At 35.5% G+C, this 21794-nt stretch overlaps 1 protein-coding gene across 3 annotated transcripts in view; it reads left to right on the top strand.

Annotated features, from left to right (window-relative positions):
• Positions 1-17661, top strand: part of SLCO1A2 (solute carrier organic anion transporter family member 1A2) — a 44083-nt gene extending 26422 nt beyond the window's left edge. For 2 of the 3 annotated variants that reach the window (XM_023514690.1, XM_003792446.3), the window contains 6 exons: positions 990-1185; positions 3141-3306; positions 5011-5183; positions 12160-12224; positions 12740-12857; positions 13219-13509. In XM_023514690.1, coding sequence (XP_023370458.1) covers positions 990-1185; positions 3141-3306; positions 5011-5183; positions 12160-12224; positions 12740-12857; positions 13219-13438 — 938 coding nt within the window. In that variant the 3' untranslated portion in view covers positions 13439-13509. Of the gene's footprint in view, positions 1-989; positions 1186-3140; positions 3307-5010; positions 5184-12159; positions 12225-12739; positions 12858-13218 lie in introns of all 3 variants that reach the window. The other variant, XM_023514689.1, reaches the window with a different exon arrangement.
• The last annotated feature ends 4133 nt before the right edge of the window (positions 17662-21794 follow it).

Raw genomic sequence — 21794 nt, 5'->3', positions numbered from 1 at the left:
TTTTTTTTTTTTTTTTGAGACTGAGTCTCACTGTGTCACCCTCAGTAGAGTGCTGTGGTGTCACAGCTCACAGTAACCTCAAACCCTTGGGCTTAAGCAAGTCTCTTGCCTCAGCCTACCAACTGTCTGGGAGTACAGGTGCCCGCCTGACGCCTGGCTATTTTTTTGTTGCAGTTGTCATTGTTGTTTAGCCGGCCTGGGCTGGGTTCAAACCTGCTAGCCTTGGTGCATGTGGCCAGCGCTGTAACCCCTGTGCTATGGGTGCTGAGCCCATTCCATTGCTTTGAAACATCAATATCCCTGGCTACTTGAGTCCATATTACCTAGAGTGTTTGTGAAAAGTTCTGATACATGGGACCCCCTCAGTTATGACACACTAAATCAGACTATAGTGTGGGGGTCTGGAATGGATTTTAAACAACTGTCCCTAAAATGTGATTCAGTGAGCCAGGTGCTGCCATTGTATGAATGCAACATGGGGCTGTCTTTTCCTTTTTCTTTCTTTAACTGGGGGAGGGTTGAGAGAGGAAGCAGGCTGGTCAGTGACATGTTTATACACTGACAGCAACAGGCTCAGCAAAGTGACTCTATAAAGTACCTTGAGATGAGTCAAACTCTAAACAACTGGAGGGGGAATAAATACATCCTACAGAATGGAGAATAAAAAATTAATATGTTATTGGCCAACTTTGCCATTCCTAGCTATAAACTAGAAAAAGAGATATTGGTCGTGATCTCGACCTACAAGAAATTAATACCCTGCTATGATTAATTAAATGAATGACAATATTAACAGTCTTCCAAAATATTCTCTACCATTATGGGGCATTTCAAAATGTCCTTGTATATACGTAGCTAGGTGGGGATCAAATTAAATTATCATTTTTCACTATGAGTTGGATGTAAATAGTTTCTTATGTATAAGATATGTTAGATAAAAGTGATAACATACTTGTTTGTTTTTCTAATAAGCCACTTTGCATTTATAGGTATTTATAACTTACCTCCAATATGCATTGGATATATTGTTGGTGGTTTAATTATGAAGAAGTTCAAGATCACTGTCAAACAAGCTGCCCACATAGGATGTTGGTTATCCTTACTTGAGTATCTTCTCTATTTTTTAAGTTTTTTCATGACATGTGATAATTCACCAGTTGCTGGCATAACTACCTCTTATGAAGGGTATGTTGTTTTCTAATGAATGTCACACTCTTTCAATGAACAATTAATAGTATATTTTCTACAATGGTTGGATCATCTGCTTCTTAGAATTAAAGGCAGTGATTCCTGGTCTTCCTATATCTTTCTTCCATCTGTCAATCTTGACCCAATCCATTCAAGCTCTAGGCTTAGTAAAGAGGTTGGGAGAATATCACAGGGTGAGTTTATGATTTTATATGTATGTGTTTGTGTGGTTGTATTTGTGATATGCTTGTGGACATTGAAGTGCTTATCAAAGAAACTGCCTATAGTTTTAAGGTCACATTAGTATATGTTAGCCATATATTTTACAGTCCTATACAAAGGAAAAATTAAGAGTTGATTATGCAGTCTAAATAGGCTTTATGTGTTTCCAATTTAGTATAACTGAATTCTAATACATATATCATTAATATATAAATTCATATATTTCTTTTGTATAGTTATATCAAAGTACTGGATACTTTTAAATTATATATTTTGAGAACTATCTGGATTTATTGAAAGGTTTTCCACAGTGATGTAAATTTTTAAAATTCACTTCTAGGGCATATTTAGACAATAGAGCCATCAGTTAAAATGAAATGAAGAACACCCTAAAATGTTCTTTCAAAAGCATCAAGGATTGTAAGAGTACAACAATTTCAAATATAAAATCACAAATTAATTTTATATACATCATCTGATTTGAGTCTTGCCAGTTCCATTGGAGATGGGCATTATTAGAATCTCTAGTTTATGGATGAAGACATTGAGATTCAGAGAGATTCAGTGATAAAGGGAGTTCATGTCAGAGCTCTTCTGTAACATCAATATAGCAACATGGCATTTAAATTGTAAAGAATTTAAAGATTTTCTCCATTTCCAATCACACCGGGTCACAAAGAAAATGTGTAGAAAGTCACACTGGACCTAGTCATGGAGTTAAGATTTGAATTCAATTTTGAGACTTCAGTCACATTACAAGTGCTGGGCACTTTTTATACTAGCGGGAAAGTATTTGTCTAACTTAAGGACCTATGTTGCTGGAGCTAAATGTATAATCCACATGATAAACGGGACTTGCAGATTTTGATCTTCAAGTTAGCTCTCTTTTGTTACTTTCCACCTCATGAGATTAAGTTATCCCCATATTTGAGTTCTAATAGTATTGGGAAAAATGCCTCTCATGCCGTAGGCACTCAGTTAATGCTTGTTTATTGCCTACACGTTTTTTCAGAAACAAATCATTGAAAACATGGCTGTGTGAACCATTTATCTTTCCTACCAGAGCTAGAGTATCCAGATCACACACTGAGGGTTGGAAGGTTTCTATTTCTATTTTGGGAAGGAAAGGAAATACAATTGGCATTTGAAATGAAAGGGATTTTTAAAAAAGCTTGACCAGCTTTTTTCTTTCTTTCTTTTTTTTCTTTCTTTCTTTTCTTTCTTTTCTCTTTTCTTTCTTTCTTTCTTTCTTTCTTTCTTTCTTTCTTTTCTTTTCTTTTCTTTTCTTTTCTTTTCTTTTCTTTTCTTTCTTTTTAAATCATAGCTGTGTACATTAATACAGTCATGAGGTATAATGTGCTGGTTTTATATACAATTTGAAATATTTCCATCACCTGGTTAACATAGCCTTCATGGCATTTTCTTAGTTATTGTGTTAAGACATTTATATTCTACATTTAGAAAGATTCACATGTACCCCTGTAAGATGAACCATAGATGTGGTCCCACCAATCACCCTCCCTCCAGCCATACTTCCCCCCCCTCCTCTCCCCTTTCCCCATATTCTTGGGCTATAACTGGGTTATAGCTTTCATATGAAAGCCATAAATTAGTTTCATAGTAGGGCTGAGTACATTGGATACTTTTCTTCCATTCTTGAGATACTTTGCTAAGAAGAATATGTTTGACTAGCTTTTCAATATCCATGACATTATTTGAAATCATTTCAGAATTCCAAAAGATTTATATGTGGGAAGTGACATCCTTGCTGCCTGTAATATGGATTGCAACTGTCCAACTAAAACATGGGACCCTGTGTGTGGAGCCAATGGCTTGTCATATATGTCGGCTTGTCTTGCTGGTTGTGAAACATCTGTTGGAGCAGGAATAAACATGGTAATACAGCCTATTGTCTTTTGACAGGACTTTTAAAACTATGAACTGGGCCTACAAATACTATAAATAAAATTGGCCTTTCCTTAAAAACAAATTAATTATTTTTGTGTGGAAAAAATGACTTACTTTCTATATGCTCTCTTGATTCACTCTTAATTCCTAGATTTCATGTGAAACGTTTGCACTGATTTGTATCTTCTAGTGGTTTAGATTATTATAAAATAATTTGGGTTCAAGATACTCCAAACTAAAATATTTTTGTCATTAAGATAGTTAACAGTTTTATTTCAATTTTTCAGCTAATTGCTGCATTTTTTCCTGTGTATATGTATGTGTGCACTTTCTGTTTTTACATACTGACAGTTTTTTTTTTTTGAGAAGTTGGAGTTAGAAATATTTTCTTGCCTCTAAAATGTCACAATACTTATAATGTCACTTGGTGACCAAAGTAAACTATAAATTTTGATTCTTAATAAGACCTGAAGATGTAACATTTTTTAAAAGTTTGAATAAACTCTGTTTTTGAAATAAACTATATTTTTTGAAACAAAGCTTTTTTTTTTTTTTTGTTAAGTCTTTAAATACTTCAGCTGAGTGCTGTGAAACAGTCCTGGCTGTCATACTTAGTGTTGTGGAAAAACAGTATTTGTGTGTGTGTGTGTATGTGTGGTTTTATAACTTTATTTGATGTATCTGACAATCACCAGTTAGTCTCATCCATGTTGACTGTAGATTTTTGCAAGTGGTGACAGGTACATAGGTAACCACAGTATAGAGCTTACTGGGTCAATCTTCACCTTCATTACATTTTCTGGACAACCGCACATGGATACGGTATGGGAACAAGCCTGATGCCTTTGGCCCAGATAGCTTTGTTGAGCCTGGTATCAATGCACACATCTGGGGTTCCCATCTCTTTCATGGCAAATTTCTGGTTCTCTTTGAGTGCCTGAGGGTCTGAAGCCCACTCCATGGATGTGCTTGCGAATGTTGGTGTATTTTTTTTTCTTTCTTTCTTTCTTTTTTTTAAAATTAAATGATAGCTGTGTACATTAATGCAATCATGGGGTACATTGTGGTGTTTTCATATACAATTTGAAATATTTTCATCAAACTGGTTAACATAGACTTTGTCAATTTTCTTAGTTATTGTGTTAAGACATTTATACTCTTAGAAAGATTCACTTGTGCCCTTATAAGACAAGCCATAGAGGTGATCCCATGGTGTATTCTTGAGTCACCACCATGTTGATGGCAGAATCAGAATGGCCCTTCTTCTTGCCACCCTTGTTGGTGGGAGCCATTCTGCTGGGCCCAAGTGGGAAAAAAAGCAACAGTATCTGTTTTTTTTTTTTACAAAAGCATGCTCTTACAATGGTGTAGTTAATGCAGATTTACTCTAAATATTTACACCAAGTTACCCATTTTTCTGAGACTATTCATCTATGTTCTGTTTATTGCTATAATCCTGAAAGACACCATAAAGGATGTGGAGGTAAAGGGAGTGAGCCGTCTCTATGTTGATCCAACGGGCTCTGTCAAAAATATTTGAGATTTGTGTTTAAGACCTTTTTTTTTTTGCTAAAATAGAATACTATATTGTTCTTATTATTTTGCTTCTGGTTGTTTTTTATTGAATGCAAGCTTATTCATAGCAAACAGAAATGCAACCATGATATGAATACTATATTATGTTTTTGACAGGTGTTCCAAAACTGTAGCTGCATTCATACGTCAGGAAACTCATCTGCGGTTCTGGGTCTGTGTGACAAAGGACATGACTGTTCCATGATGCTCCAGTACTTTCTGATTATGTCAACAATTAGCAGTTTCATTTATTCTTTAGCTGCCATCCCTGGATATATGGTTCTCCTGAGGTACAAGACTTATTTTCTTGATTTAAATTTCTTTCTAGTCATGTTTCATGGTAATTTTTTTCTACGGAAGCCACTTGGAGCACCTAGTATCTAAAGACGCAGTGCTCTAGCATGCCATTTATTAAGGGGTGTGCATTAATCGTTGAATTTCGCACAGTTAGCAATATAAATGTTCATCTGTCGGTATTTCCCTTTCTATCCTTCTCTTTTTTCCTTCCTTGTTTTTTAGAGATAAATGAGTGTACCTCTCACTACACAAGAAGAGATGCATTTGTATCTTAGGGTAAGCCATATGAAATGGTCATTTTGATAGGTAAGGCGTGAGTGTCTGGCAGCTGTGCCTAGAGTTCAACCTACAGGGCAGCAGAGTGTGAAGCTGTGAAAAGCCCCTATTTCATCAAAGTCACTTGATTTTTCATGCATAGGTAAATTCTTCAGCCCTGCAGGTACTTATATATTTTTTTTCTGCATGAGAGTTCCTATCTCTTTATATGTCACTAACACTTGGAATTATCTAATTTTCTAGTGTTGACCATTCCAATGGGTATAAATGAAAAATGGCAGCTTACTGTTATGTTAATATCTAATTTCCTGAGATAAGGAGCTTAAGCCTTTCCTTAGACAGTCAGCGGTCAGCCATCTGCTCTCTTGGTGTGCTCTTGTCTGAAGAATGACCAGACACACTCTCTACAAGGCAAGCACAAGATAAAAAGTCAAATACTTATTGGGCAAAGATACATTCACCACAGCCAGCCAGTGGGCCCATATCATAAAAGGAGGGCCCCAATTTGGGTCTAGGGTTCTATTTTATGACTAGGCTGGGCCCCTCTCATGGTTCAAATGTCGCCATCAAACTATTTTGATAGACTATTGGAAGTTACATAACCTGAGTCTTCACCTCATGCACAGATCTCCCATGAGCCTCTGAAAGCCCTATTGTCAGGGTGGGGGACTGCAAGGCAGATTTAAGCTGACGTGATAATTATTAGCCTTAGGTTTCTCTAGGCCACCTTCCAGACCCTATCCATCTGAGCTGACAGCTAGGGTGGCAACTTTCCGCTGCATTCTTTTGCAGTTGGTGCACTAAGTTCTGATTGGCAGATTGGCAGGGTGTTCCCCTGCCTCCCCCAGGTGTGGCAATTGCTCAGGGCGCTGGCCTTTGTCCCCAGGAGAGCCAGAGGTCCCTTCCTATCTACCTAACAAAACTGTTTTTTAGCTATTGAGGCTTCTGCTTCAAAATTTTTATTTTTGTTTTTTGTCCATTTCCTCATTATGTTTCCTATCCTTTTCTTGGTGATTTTGAGGATCATTGTGTAGATTATAGATATTAATGTGAGATTGTTTACATGATACAATTACCTTAGCCTAGCCTGTCTCCTAACTTTTACACAATGTCATTTATAAAGTGAAATCCTGAATTTTTCATAATGAAATCTAATAATATTTTATTTGTCTTAGGATTTGTATATTTAAAACAGGGAGTCAAATTTTAAACATTTTTCCATTTTACTAATTTAAAAAACCATTCCCCTTTAATTTTATCCTACTAGCTTTGCAGCTTTATCTTTTACATAAAATTCTTTAAACCACGTCAAATCATGTTTATATGTAGATATTGTAGGGAGATAGATATCAGGGTTCTTTTTTCCATACAATATACTTGTTTTCTCAATATTTTAACCTAAATAAAGGTTCTTTCTTCCTTGATTTGTGGTTTCACCTTTATCATGTCTCAGGTTTTTATATGACATCTGTCTACTTTTTACCCTTATTCTCCCATAACCTTGTCTATTTTCATACTAGTGTCACATTGCTTTTATTACTTTACCATCGTGGGTGTTAATATCTCATATCATAACTCTTCCTCACCTACCTGCCACCTTTGGTTTTCCTTTATTCTCTTCTTTCCAGATTGATTTAGCTATCTATGGCTCTTTATACTCCCATGTGAGTTTCAAGTGGGTTTGTGTGGATTGCACAGATCAACTGGAGAATCTCTGATTTCAAATATTGGTGAATATGGAATATTTTTCCATTAATTTAACATTTAATTTTTCTAAGTATTAAATATTTTATTTAAACTTTCCTTTATATCTGTAAATAGAGTTTTAAAATATTCTCCATAAAGGTGATATGTCATTAAGTTGCTTCCTAAATACATATACAAATTATATAAACATATACATGTATGTACTCACTCTGAGAAAAACGCAGTTTCTCTACTGACACAGAATCCTTCTGTGTACTAGATGTGTGGGTGTTTTCCCACACTGACCTATTTTCCAACAACACCTGGGTGTTCTACAGTTTGAGTCAATTGTTATGCTATCTACATGAAATTATTAACAGCATCAAATCCCACAAGTTAAAGGACTCAGTCCTACAAGTCTACCCTCAGTTTTGATGCCAACCAACTATAAACTGGGGATTCTCATGTCTGAATTTGCTGGAATGCTTCACAGAACTTAGTGAGGAAACACATATTTTGATTTGTTATGAAAGTTATTATAAAGCATACAAATGGAAGCCAGGCCTTTATTCAGTTGGTTTTTCTGGATAACCAGTCCCATTCTTAAGCTATCTAGGGGCCCCATACTAACTGATCTCATTAGCATAAACTCAGAGGTGATCAAAACTGGCCTCTGAAGAATTACAAAAGTCCATTCTAATTACTCATGAAATTCCAAAGGAAGTTTGGGAGTGTCAAGGAGCTCTGTGCCAGGAGAGAGGGACAAAGACCAAAAATATATCTTATTAAACTCCCCCACCCACCCATACTCTTTCACACAAAAAATGAAACCATTCACAGTCAAAAATATTTGCATAGGGCGGTGCCTGTGGCTCAAGAAGTAGGGTACGGACCTATATGGATACTGGAGGTGGTGGGTTCAAACCTGCCCCGGCCAAAAACTGCAAAAAAAAAAAAAAAAAATTTGCATATACACATATATGTGGATATAATACATATGTATATGTATATATAAATACAGTATTTGTGGTTGTAAATTGATGTGTACTAGTATTGATTATAAATATATTTGCATTTATATTTGTGTTGTTACAAATGCATTTGTGACTACAAACATGATTGTAAATAATATCATTGTGGATGCATATGTATGAATAAATGTATATGTGTATCATCTTTTCACATATAGCAATATAAATTTTCTATTCATATTATAATAATATATAATTTATTCATATAAAATTAAAGGTAAAAATTAAAATATAATTAAATATAAATATAAATCTTATGTAATTGTGTATGTATATGTATACATATATATGTGTATGTGCGTAGCTGTGGTACCATTTTCTCTTATTTTTCTAGTTGGCTCTTGGGGGAATGCTGTTTCTTAAGATTTACTTTTTATCCAGCACCCTTTCTTATTTTTTCTAACGAATTGTTGATTTTGTTAGATTTTCTATGGACGTTGTCCATGTGCAAAACACAAAGCATTTTATCTCTTTGCTATCAAATCTGACACATCTTAGACTTCTGAAACTTTCTTGTAGCATCAATTAAGGCCTCCAACTGTGTTAAACTGTGGTGGTGATAGTGAGTATGGGTGTTCTTTTCTAATCCTACTGGGAAGCCTATAAACTTTCTCTATTAAACATGGTGCTTACTGCAGATTTTTAGTTATCTGGTTTTCATCTAGTTTTTGAGTTTTTAGTAATAAAGTTGTTATTAAACTTTATTAGATATATTTTTATATATCTGAAAACAATTGTATGTAATTTTTATGGTCAGAAAATTTTAGCATACTAAAATAAAGTAACAGGTTTTTTTTATTTTTTGGCTGAGGCTGGGTTTGAACCCACCACCTCCACCATATGGGACTGTGCCCTACTCTTTTGAGCCACAGGCACCACCCCAGTAACAGGTTTTTTAATGTTGAACTTTATTTTCGTGTCTGAAAAAAACCTCACAATCACATATTTTAATGCATGATTTGATTCATTTAAAAATATTTTATTTAAAATCATAACATCTATGGTGATAAGTAAAACATCTCTATTATTTTCTATACTTTTTTTCTGTTTTGGCTTCTCATTAGTACCACAGAATAGATTGGTAAATGTTCTATTTTTTAGTTTCTAAAGCTATTTGCATAAAGCATCCATTTGTACTTTGACCTGTAAAAGCATTTGTACTTTGGGCTTATTTTGAAGTGGTATTTGCTCATTATTTTCATTTACTTAGTAAATGTTGTTATCTACTCACATTTTGGATTTTGACTTACACCTGTTGTATACTTGCTAGTGTGAATAGCTTATGTAAGTGTTTACAATACTCTTTTATCTGAAGTATTTTAACTTTTTGTTTTCTGTATTTTGTTTATTTATATCTTTTTTTAACCTGGTCAACTTGATTAGAGTGTTGTCTATATTATTTTTCCTTTTTAAGGACCAAGTTTTTGGTCTTGTTCATCTTCATGTCATGAATTTCTGTTTTGTATCATAGGTTTTTTTGTTCCTTTTGGGCTTGATTTGGCTGTTCTTTAGTCAACTATATGAGATGAACACTTAAATCATTTGTTTTGATTATTATATTTCTATTATTACCAACACTCACTGTTATTCTTTATCTGATAGTATTTTCTTTTAGGGAATTCCTGTTTGTTTCTTACTGGAGTTGCAATTCTAACTTTCTTGTGGCTCATCATCTAGTTGGGTATTCTCAGTGTTGGGTCCTTGATCTTGAGGTTTGAAGAATGAAATTGCTTACCACCTGAGTAAGCAAAAAGTTCACTGAAGATAAAAGAGACAGATAAGTGAAAGAGACAGCAATGGAGGAGGGACCCCAAGTGTGAAGCCCATGTGGACCTTCTGACTAGGGGTTTATATACTACTTTTCCTATCTGTGCAGAGGCTTTGGGGAATATATATCTGGAACATGTCAAAATTGGCCAGGAGCCTGCAGGCAAAAATAATCCTAAGATTATTAAAGGAATTTGGTCCTTGCAGTTTCTGTTCCAGGTGGGGAAGTAGGGTATATGCTCTGTACTCCAAGAGGAACCTCGCAGATGAGATACTGATCAGGATTTTTTTTTTTTTTTTTTTTTTTGTGACTTTGCTTGAATCCAGAGAATGCAGCCTGGAAAAGGCCTGTTTGCTCCTAGAGATGGGGTCTGTGATGAGACTGATTTCTGAGCTCACCCAAGTCAAGAAAATGGGGTCCCCATCCATCCCTGATGGGGGGGACCCTTTATCAATTAACATGCACATCATATCTTTGCCTTCCTTTTATCTTTAGTCTTCCACCTCCTTTCATAGTCAACTTGCTAGATCAGATTTTCTAACCTGAGATTGATGTGCTTAACCTGTTTGTATTTACTGTACTTCTTGTAATTATTGTGGTAGGACTTTTTGTACACTTTTTAAATTTTCCATTCTATAGATTGGATTTTCTTTTGCTCCTCTGAAAACTTTATTTTTTTAAGTGGTTAACCTACTTATTGAGATTTTTAACTACATTTATGTCTTGCTTATCAATTTAAAACCTTTTCAGGATTGATATCTACTCCCTAACAAGACAAATAGTTCATTATGCTCTCAATTCTCTTCACATCTCTATTCTTTTCCCTGTTTCTTGCCAAGATCATATCGTAGAGGGTAGCACCTGGATTTTGATAGATATACTAAAGACTTTTCTCTATTATTGTGGAATTTTCCTGGATATCCTACCACAGTGGTTAAGGGATGCAATATCTATGCTTGCTTGCTATTTTTAAAATATGCTGAATTTGTCTCAGCTTTTTCTTCGTAACTTACATTCTAGGTTTTCTTTTTCATTCCTGAGTTCTGGAAATTGATGTTCTTATCAGTACCAGGTAATGATAAATGTTGGAGGACAATGTAAACTGCTTATAAGTCATGAGCTATTAGGATCTCATGCTCCCGTGAGATTGTAAAGTTCTATGTTAAAGGTAGAAGAGAAACAAAAATTTAAATGCCCTATTTTCTGTAGTGAAAGGAAATCAGATTGATTATAGTAGCTTTGTTGTGCTATGAAATATACACATCTTTTATGTGCTTGTAGTCATTCCAAACTCAAAATTCAAGAAAAAGGATATTAGTGACCAAGATAGTTGTGCTTTTATATTTTCTTCTTAGTGAAATTGTTGATGTTGGCTAAATAACCTTGCCATGAGATAGATAGTATCTGGAGCAACTCTAATTTTATGAGATTGTAGAATTATTCTATCCAATAAAATTCTGTTCCAAGAAAATACCAATAAAATGTAGTATTCCCTGAAAATGTGCTAAATCCTTTTCCTCTTGTGTAGAAGACCACTGTTATTTTTCCAGCTTTGAGTTCATCAGGGAAGGGAAGAGAGCTCAGTGGTGTTCTTAAGGTGAATTTTTTGAGCAGGTCGCTATGCTGATGCTGAAGTGGGTGGGACACCACAAAGCACCATTGAGCTATTATGTTCTGTCATAGGAGTTTTAGACAACTGTGAAAAGATGGAGGAGTTTTTGACAGAATGGAAGAAGCTCTGTGCAACTCTTGAAGCCAAACCACTTAAAATAGATTAGCTTAGGACATTTTCATCACTTTCTTTTTAAAATTCACTCATGTAAATCCTTAGCTTTTCTACATTTTTGTTAATAGAAATAATCTGAATAAAGCTAGGGCTGGGTTCTTCTTGTTTTTTAGGCTTAAAGTTTACCCATGATGATCAAAACTGTTGTCAATAGGAGGAGACTGGGACAGAATTGGGATGATTTGATATATTTCCTCCTTTCCTAACTTTCTGATAGAAATGAATAAGCAAAAAGTAATGGGTAAAATGCCAGTCACCAGAAATGGGGGCCCTGAGTAGGCTGTAAGCTGGATAATCAGGCCCTGAATAACTAAGAACTAAGCATGCAAGGAAATTTTTGAGTGCTTCCTATGTTACTAGCATGCAAACAGTCCTTTCAAGAAACTATGGTAGTTTTAAAATCTTTATTTTTCTTTTACTAGGTGTATCAAGTCTGAAGAGAAATCTCTTGGTGTGGGAGTACATGCATTTTGCACACGAGTATTTGGTAAAAATAGCTATTTTTCTCAACCTACATTAAATGCTCAGTAAATGAGATCGTTCTTCCAGAAGAATAGTCTAGCAAATATCTCGTTTGTAAACATTGCTTTGTAATTAAGGCAAGAAGTATATGAAGAGATGGAAAATTTATTTGATTTGAATAGGTCCTGTCTGACCTTAATTACACTTTTTTGTCTATTAGAAGAATTAATAAAAAAATATAACAGGAAATGCTTTGTTAAAATGTACATGTGATTGGCCAGAAACATTTTAGGAAATATATAAACTTCAGAATCTTTAGGTCTAAGTAGTTGCATTTTATCCTTCAGATTACTTCTCTTTTATAATATAAGAATTTACTGTAAATGTAACATAATTCTTAAACACAAAATTCAGAGCATCAGATTTATATTTTCTCAAACTTTGTTGTACAAATAGAGAAAATGGAAATATTTCCAAATAAGACAATGTAATATTAATTCTGACACTGTTAATAGATTTTTCTTTCTCTCTTACTTTTAGCTGGCATCCCTGCACCTATATATTTTGGTGCTTTGGTGGACTCCACATGTTTACATTGGGGAACTTTGAAATGTGGTAAGCCAGGAGCATGCAGGATATATGATTCCACCAACTTCAGGTAAAGATAGTAATTTTTTTTTGAGCATTGTTCTATAAACATAGACTGTGCAGAAAATGGCACCATTCATATCTAACATTTTCTCTGTCAAGTGACAGGAATACTTGTTGTTAAAAACACTAACAAAAGATTAGAAAAGGTGAAAATTAATTTGGATTTTCTCAGTGGAAAATAAAAAGAAACCCAAATATTTTAACAAACATTGGAGTTAATAAGAGAGTTCAGCAAAGTGGCTGATATAAGATCAACATGCAATACAGGAAGTGGCTATTAGCTTATGGGAATATAATATAACAAAAGTATATAAAATTAGTTTACTGTCTATGCAAGATTTAATGTATTTTAATATATTTTTGAACAGATACATCTACCTTGGATTGCCAGCAGCACTGAGAGGCTCAAGCTTTATTCCAGCCTTTTTAATCCTAATTCTTTTGAGGAAGCGTCATCTACCTGGTGAAAATGCCTCTCCGGGAACTGAACTTGCAGAAACAAAGGTCACAGGGAAGGAAAATGAGTGCAAAGATGTGCACCAGAACTCCAAGTTTTCAAATGACAATGAATTTAAAACTAAATTGTAATGTCCTAGTCTATCATCCTTTTCAGAACTGGAGAATTCACTACCCAAATTGTTTGTCTTGAAAATCAATAGTGGTACTGCAGGTAAACTTTAAAAATTGTTTTCCACTCCAGATAAAAATATTCACTACTGGTATCTCCAAGGTTTCAAAGCATTTGAGATTCTCCTAGGAGAGACATTTCTAACAAACCACTAAACCAGATGTTAGATCCAGCTTTATATTTATGTTAAAATAGCAATTTCTCTTTGAGCTCACAAAAAGTAAGGGCCCACATTTCCTTTTCTAAATAGTCCTACAAATTATCTGTAATGAAAGTTGATTTAATTCCACTGAGTTTGTGCTTTGTTATTAGGATTATGAAGAGACTGAAATTCTCATCCTGCTTATGTGAACATTTACATATTTTTTTTGAATTTATCACTTCCATGTGAAAAATGTCTCTATTTTATTGTATTTAGGAATTTTTCCTTAGCTCACTCTTCCCATTCTGGACACAATTCTTTTTATAATAGATTACTCATTAATATGCTGTTGCTTGCTTTTGATTCTTTCTCTCCTTTATTACTCATGTAATATTTTTGGTTATTTTGTTCAGAGTACTGACAAACTTTAATCAGCCTATTAAAAATCATGCAGCAAAGATTGTTGGATTTTTTTTTTTTTTTAGGAGTTCAAATCTGGTGACAAAACTCTTTCTTAAAAACAAGAATCTGAGTCAAAACATGAAAGGACAATATTAGAAAAACTTTGGTCCTTAATGGCTGTGTGTAGTGTAAGATTTTGTCAAAAAAAAAAAAGAAAAGAAAAGAAAAAACAAACAAAAAACAAAACAAAACCCATTCCCAGATTCAGGATGACAATAGTTAGTTATGCCACCTGCTGTGTCCTAAGTTAGAACACAAACAATACTTTTCCAAAAATAATCTTAGAAAATGAAACTTATAAAAAAAAGTAGCTTCTGTTTTGAACTGAAGTTAATAAAGTTCCAGATACATATTAAAAACTAAGCCTAATCTACTCACATTATTATTTTGTAAATATGAATAAAATCAATGAGTAAAAGGATTTTCGAGTACCAGAGGCCTTACGGACAATATAGGGCTTCTGGTACAAGAGAGTAAATGAAAAGATGCATTTCTGCTTTGTCTCCTACTTATTCTCCCTTCTGTTGAAATGATAGTCAATACACACAAATAATGGTGAAGCGCAGGCAGGAATGATGGGGAAATGCTGTAATTATTTTTGTGCAACATGAAGAGGATGAGAGTGTCCCCAGGACTAGAGCAGAGTGGAGGAAGCTGTAATCCAGCATGTGCTTAGAAGCTGCCTGGAATGTAAGAAGGGAACTCTGTGTTGCCAGTTCAGAGAGTATGAGTTGGTAGCTGGATAGGAACAAGGCAGATAATTGAAGATTTTGTACAGATTATTTTACAAGCCAATATGATTTACTGAATGATTGGATGTGTAATAGAAAAAGAAAGCAACTGAGATGAGAAAGACTGGGTAGAATGGGTTTGGGGGGAGGGATTAAGAGTAAAGTTTTAAGCTCCTGAAGTTTGGGACTTTATCTCTGGGTGTGTTAAATGTAACCAAGATTTAAGACAAAAGGTAGACTTGAAGCATGAGGGAGGAGCTAACATCACTGGAAAAGGAGACTGTAACTTGGGTAGGTATGCCAGCAGCAGTGTGGTATAGGGTCATGTCATAGCAGCTTCTGCATGAGAAGGTCTCAGGGAAGCAGATTTTGCTGAGTGTGCAATGGTGAGGAGTACACTCATTTATGAATCAGAGCCTGAGAGAAAAAACAGAGACTAAGTGGTGTGCAGAAATTAGAAGAAGGAGAATGAGAGATAACTCGCAATTCTAGGGTGTTTTGGGTGACTGACAAACAAGAGCAAAGGACAGAATGAGATTAGTTCTGATGGATACAAGGCAGACAGCATCAGTAAAACTGTGGGTGTCAAAATTAGGAGAGGTGAGGACTTGGCTCCCTGGTGACTCCTTGTCAGGGGGGTGAATTGGATAAGCTGAAACTTACTTGAACACTTGTGGCCACTTCTAGACCCCATCTGATAGGGTTGAGATGATTAGAGAAAGCTGAGTCTTATTCTGAGGACAATTCACCCAGTTGAACTCCTCAATTGAAAATTATAGGCCCTGTTTGAAATAGGACTTTGGGTTCACTGTTGTCCCTCCTTGGGGGAGATGGCATTTTACTGAGCATTGGCTTCTCTCTGGACACTTCTCGGTAGGAGAAAGCAGGTCAGACAAAACGGGTGTTGGAGTGCATTGGGACCCCTCATAACCTCTGTGGTTGGTGTCCATGAGGCCTGAGGAGATCAGTTCTTATTCTGAGCACTTGGTCTACCCTCCTCAGAGCACTTCCTGTGTTGTCTTTCATGCCTGGGCTTGTTGCCTCTTGATTACAAGATGGCCACTGCTCCCTGAAGCCTAACCTTCACAGTTCAGAAAGGAAGAAGAAAAAAGTCTTTTCAGAAAGCTTTATCATTTTATTTCAGGGAGAAATTCCTTTCCAATTAGCAAGGTTCATTGGCCTTGCCCTAAACTATAACCATTGTGCCTGCAGCTAGCAGCAAAGAGCACATTCTTTTATTTGCTTCTTTTAGTCCCTCAATAAGAACTGGATTGTTGTCATTTCCCACCAAGACTTGCCTTGAAAGTTTGTGCAAAAACTCTGATTATATAGTAACATGTCAACAATGTTTGAATTAGTATTTTTATTTGTTGTTCTGTAACTCAGAGAGCAGCAGCCATCTTATAACCAGGAGGCCATAAGCATAGGGATAAAAGATGACACAGGGAAGGCGGGTGATCTGGAGGCTGCTATGCCATGGAATGCTGGACATCTGCCACCAGCAGGGTTGAGCTAAGTGTTGCAAAGTTTTAAGCTTATAAAATTTGAAGGGAAGGTCTATATAAAAAATTCCAAATTCCAAATAAATACAAAAAGGAGTTAAAAAGTAAATATTTACTTAGAATGGGAAAAAATCACAACAAATTCCATGTGATATAGTTCAGGACACAATCATAATTTTAAAAAAAACTTATGGCAAACATAGTTGAGTGGGAAATGTTAAAAAATTTCCCATTGATGTCAGGAGTGAGAAGATAAAGTCTTGTCCTAACATTTCTATACAACACTATACTGGATGGCTTAGCTAGGGAAATGGTAGAAAAGAAAAGAATCAAAATTTGTGAAGATAAGAAAATAAATATTAACATGTCAGTGACATTTTGTAATGTCACTACATATAAACTGGCAAAATTAACGAGTTAATTTTAAGAAGTTAACTGGATACAAGGGCATTATATGAAATCAAATGTAGTTTTTCCTAAATCAGTAGCAATTAGAAAATAATATTAGTAAAGCATGCTACACTAATAATAAGTAGTATTACTATTTAATCAGTGTAGTATTAAAAAAAACCATTGAAATGCAAGGAGTAAATCTTATAACAGGTGTCCAAACTATAAAATATTATTTAAAGAAATTAATACCTATATCATGCTCATTAGTGAAAGACTTGATATTATAAGGGTATTGGTTCTCCAAAAAATTTAACTATGAGTTCAGTCAAACAAAATCCTAGTATTATTTTAAGTGTGGAAATTGACAAGCTTATTTTAGCCTTCACATTGAAATGCAAAAGTTCAAGAATTACAAAAACAATATTGAGGAAGAATGAATGTAGAGAAGCCTACTGCTGGATATTAAGTCCTATAAAGCTAAGGTAGTTGAGGCAGTGGGAACTGGCAATGGAGCTCTCACCTTGTAGGTGTCTCCTTCACTCCACTCAGAGCCAACACTATGTACATGGCTGCTCTCCAACCCAGGTACCCTTTCACCCTACTCAGCTTCCAGCATGTCATATCAGATGTCTGTCTTGCTTCCCCTACATGGCTATCTCCCTCACCCAAGTCAGACTTTGATGCCCAAGCCAGGATTCCCCACAAGCAGATGTCCACCTTGCTCTCTATGATGGTTAATTATATATGTCAACTTGGCTGAGCCATTGTACCCAAATTTTTGGTCAGATGTTATCTAGATATTTCTGTGAAGGTATTTTTAATATAAGATCAATATTTAAATCAGTAGACTTTGAGTAGAACAGATTACCTTCCATATTGAAGGGCCATAATAGAAAATTAGACTAATCCAGGGCATTTTTTTGTTGGGAGGTTTTTATTGTTTCTTTGATCTCAGTGCTTGAAATTTGTCTATTCAGGAGATCTATTTCTTCCCAGCTAAGTCTAGGGAGAGAGTGTGATTCTAAATATTGATCCATTTTCTTCACATTGTCAAATTTCTGGGCATAGAGTTTCTTGTAGTATTCAGAGACAAGCTCTTGTATCTCTGTGGCATCTGTTGCTATTTCCCCTTTATCATTTGTGATAGAGATTTTACTTTTCTATTTCTAGTTAGTATGGCCCAACATTTATCTGTTTTATTTATTTTTTCAAAAACCAACTCCTTCTTTCATTAATTTTGTGAATGATTCTTTTGTTTTTAATTTCATTAATCTCTGATTTTATTTCAGATATTTCTTTTCTTCTGCTGGGTTTAGGCTTAGATTGTTCTTCTCTTTCCAACTCCATAAGATGGCTTGTGAGTTAGTTGATGTACTCTCTTTATGTTTTTTGTATGAGATCGCATCACACCAGAATTCTATCAAACCTTCAAAGAAGAGCTTATTCCCATACTGCAGAAATTATTCCAAAAAATTGAGGGGGAAGGAATCTTCCCCAACATGTTCTATGAGGCAAACATCACCCCATACCAAAACCAGGAAAAGACCCAACTAAAAAGGAGAACTTCAGACCAATTACAATAATGAATATAGATGCAAAAATTCTCAACAAAATCCTAGCCAATAGATTACAGCTTATCATTAGAAAAGTCATACATCATGATCAAGTAGGCTTCATCCCAGGGATGCATGCTGGTTTAACATATTCAAGTCCATAAATATTATTCACTGTATCAACAGAACCCTCTCAATAGTTGCAGAAAAAGCATGCGATAAAATTCAGCATCCTTTTCTAATTAGAATATAGAAGAGTATAGGCATAGGTGGCATATTTCTTAAACTGATTGAAGCCAGGTGCAACAAACCCACAGCTAATATTATACTGAATGGAATAAAACTGAAAGCTTTTCCACCTAGAATTGGAACCAGACAAGGTTGTCCTCTACTGCCACTACTATTCAACATGGTGCTGGAAGTTCTAGCCAATACAATTAGGCAAGACAAGGAAATAAAGGGCATCCAAATGGGAACAGAGGAGGTCAAACTCTCCCTCTTTGCTGACAATATGATCTTATACTTAGAGAACCCCAAAGATTCAACCACAAGACTCCTGGAAGTCATCAAAAAATACAGTAATGTCTCAGGATATAAAATCAACATCCACAAGTCAGTAGCCTTTGTATATACCAATAACAGCCAAAATGAGAGGCTAAGTAAGGACACAACTCCCTTCACCATCACTTCAAAGAAAACAAAATATGTAGGAATATACCTAACAAAAGAGGTGAAGGACGTCTATAAAGAAAATTATGAAACCCTAAGAAAAGAAATAGCAGAGAATATTAACAAATGGAAGAACATACCATGTTCATGGCTGGGAAGAATCAACATTCTTCCCAAAGCAATCTATAGATTCAATGCCATCACTATAAAAATACCAACACCATACTTTCAAGACTTAGAAAAAAATAATTCTTCATTTTGTATGGAACCAGAAAAAAAAAAAAAACCATATAGATAAGGCAGTTCTTAGTAATAAAAACAAAGCTGGGGGCATCAGTGTACCAGATTTTAGGCTGTACTACAAGGCCATAGTCATCAAAACAACATGATACTGGCACAAAAATAGAGCCACAGACATTTGGAATTGAATAGAAAATCAAGAAATGAAACTAACATCTTACAGTCATCTAATCTTCAATAAACCAAAAGAACATACACTGGGGGAAAGAATCCCTATTCCATAAATGGTGCTGGGAGAACTGGATATCCACATGTAAAAGACTGAAACTGGATCCGCACATTTCTCCACTCACAAAAATTGATTCGAGATGGATAAAAGACCTACATTTAAGGCATGAAATCATAAAAATCCGCAAAGAAAGCATAGGAAAAACACTTGAAGATATTAGCCTGGGGAAAGACTTTATGAAGAAGACTTCCATGGCAATTGCAACAACAACACAAATAAACAAATGGGACTTAATTAAGCTGAAAAGCTTCTGTACAGCTATGGAGACAATAACGAAAGCAAATAGACAACTTACACAATGGGAAAGGATATTTTCATATTTTGAATCAGACAAAAGTTTGATAACTAGGATCTATAGAAAATTCAAATTAATCCACATGAAAAAAGTCAACAATCCCATATATCAATGGGCAAGAGAAATGAATAGAACCTTCTCTAAAGAAGACAGAGGAATGACTAGCAAACATATGAAAAAATGCTCAGCATCCCTAAATGTTAGAGAAATGCAAATCAAAACCACCCTGAGATATCATCTAACCCCAGCGAGAATGGCCCACATCACAAAATCTCAAAACTGCAGATGCTGGCATGAATGTGGAAAGAAAGGAATACTTTTACACTGCTAATGGGACTGAAAACTAATACAACCTGTTTGGAAGGAAGTATGGAGAACCCTCAAAGTACTCAAGTTTGACCTCCCATTTGATCCTGCAGTCCCATTACTGGGAATCTACCCAGAAGGAAAAATAATCCCTTTACCATAAGGACACTTGCACTAGACTGTTTATTGCAGCTCAAGTTACAATCACCAAAATGTGGAAACAGCCTAAATGCCCACCAGCCCAAGAATGGATTAACAAGCTATGGTATATGTATATCATGGAACACTATTCAGTCATTAAAAAAGATGGAGGCTTTACAGCCTTTGTATTAACCTGGATGGAAGTGGAACTCATTATTCTTAGTAAAGCATCTCAAGAATGTAGAAGCATGAATTCTATGTATTCAATTTTGATATGAGGACAATTAATGACGTAGTACAAGGTGGGGGATGGGGAAAGGGGAGAGCAGAGAGAGAGAGAAGGAGGGAGGGTGGTGGGGGAAAGGAAGAGCAGAGAGAGGGAATGAGGAAGGGGGGTGGTAAAGAGAAGGAAGGAGGGGTTGGGGGTCTCAGTGTGTGACACAACTTTTGGGGGCAAAACACAAGTATAAGAGGGACTTTACTTAACAAATGCAATCAGTATAACCTGGTTTATTGTACCCTCAATGAATCTCCAGCAATAAAAAATACTAAAAGAGAAAAAAGGAAAAGACAAATCCTCCTCAAAGAAATTCTGCCCGCAGACTGCTTCTGTACTCAAAGTACCAGCATCAGTTCCTCTCTGGGTCTCCAGTTTGCAGGGTTACCCTGAGTGTGTGTGTGTGTGCGTGTGTATGTGTGTGTTTGTGTATGTACAGGTGATCCTTGAGCAATGTGGATTTGAATTGCACAACTCTATTTATCTATGGATTTTTCCAGTAAAAATCACTCCAAGTGTGCCTACCTCTCCTGCCTCCCCTTCCACCTCCTACAGCTCTTTCACCTCTATGTGCCCTAGAGACAAAACCAACCTCTCCTTTCTCTCTTCCTCCTCAGCCTACTTAGTGTGAAGAATAAGAGGAAGAACACCTTTATGATGATCCACTTCCATGGAATAAGTAGTAAATACAGTAGAACCTCTGTAAGTTGACCAGCCATGGGACTGTAACAAACTGGTTAACATATGGAGGCACCATAGGGAACTAGCCCTACTGCTCTGATATGTACATGTGGTGCATGTCCGGTCTGTGAAAATTAGGTCAACTTAAGGAGGTGGTCAACTATGGAGGTTCTACGGTACATTTTCTCTTCCTTATGGTTTTATTAATATTTTATTTCTCTACTTTATTGTAAGAATACAGTATATGTAATACATAAACAAACATGTATTCATCAGCTTTTTTTGTTATCAGTGAGACTTTTGGTCAACACCAGGCTATTAGTAGTTAAGTTCTGGGAAATTAAAAGTTAAATGTGGATTTCTAATTGTATGGGGTTGGTGCTCCTAACCCCTATGTAGTTCAAGGGTCAACTATTTCTATCTCTATTATCCTATCACTATCTCTACATGTGTATTAGATATAATAATGATTAGGTACACACACAGGGTGCCAAAAAATGTATACACAGTTTAGGAAAGGAAAAGCTGTATTACATTGTAGTACTCAAGTCACATTTGACTGCTAGAATTACAAGTGCTCAACATGACTGGTTTCTATCTTTGTTACTGGTATATAACTAGTGTCACAATTTGAA

This window comes from Otolemur garnettii, unplaced genomic scaffold (genome assembly GCF_000181295.1).
Source record: "Otolemur garnettii isolate 467f Iridium unplaced genomic scaffold, OtoGar3 scaffold00057, whole genome shotgun sequence".
Taxonomy (NCBI): domain Eukaryota; kingdom Metazoa; phylum Chordata; class Mammalia; order Primates; family Galagidae; genus Otolemur; species Otolemur garnettii.
Note: the sequence above shows the minus strand (reverse complement) of the source record. Positions and strands in the feature narration are given on the sequence as shown.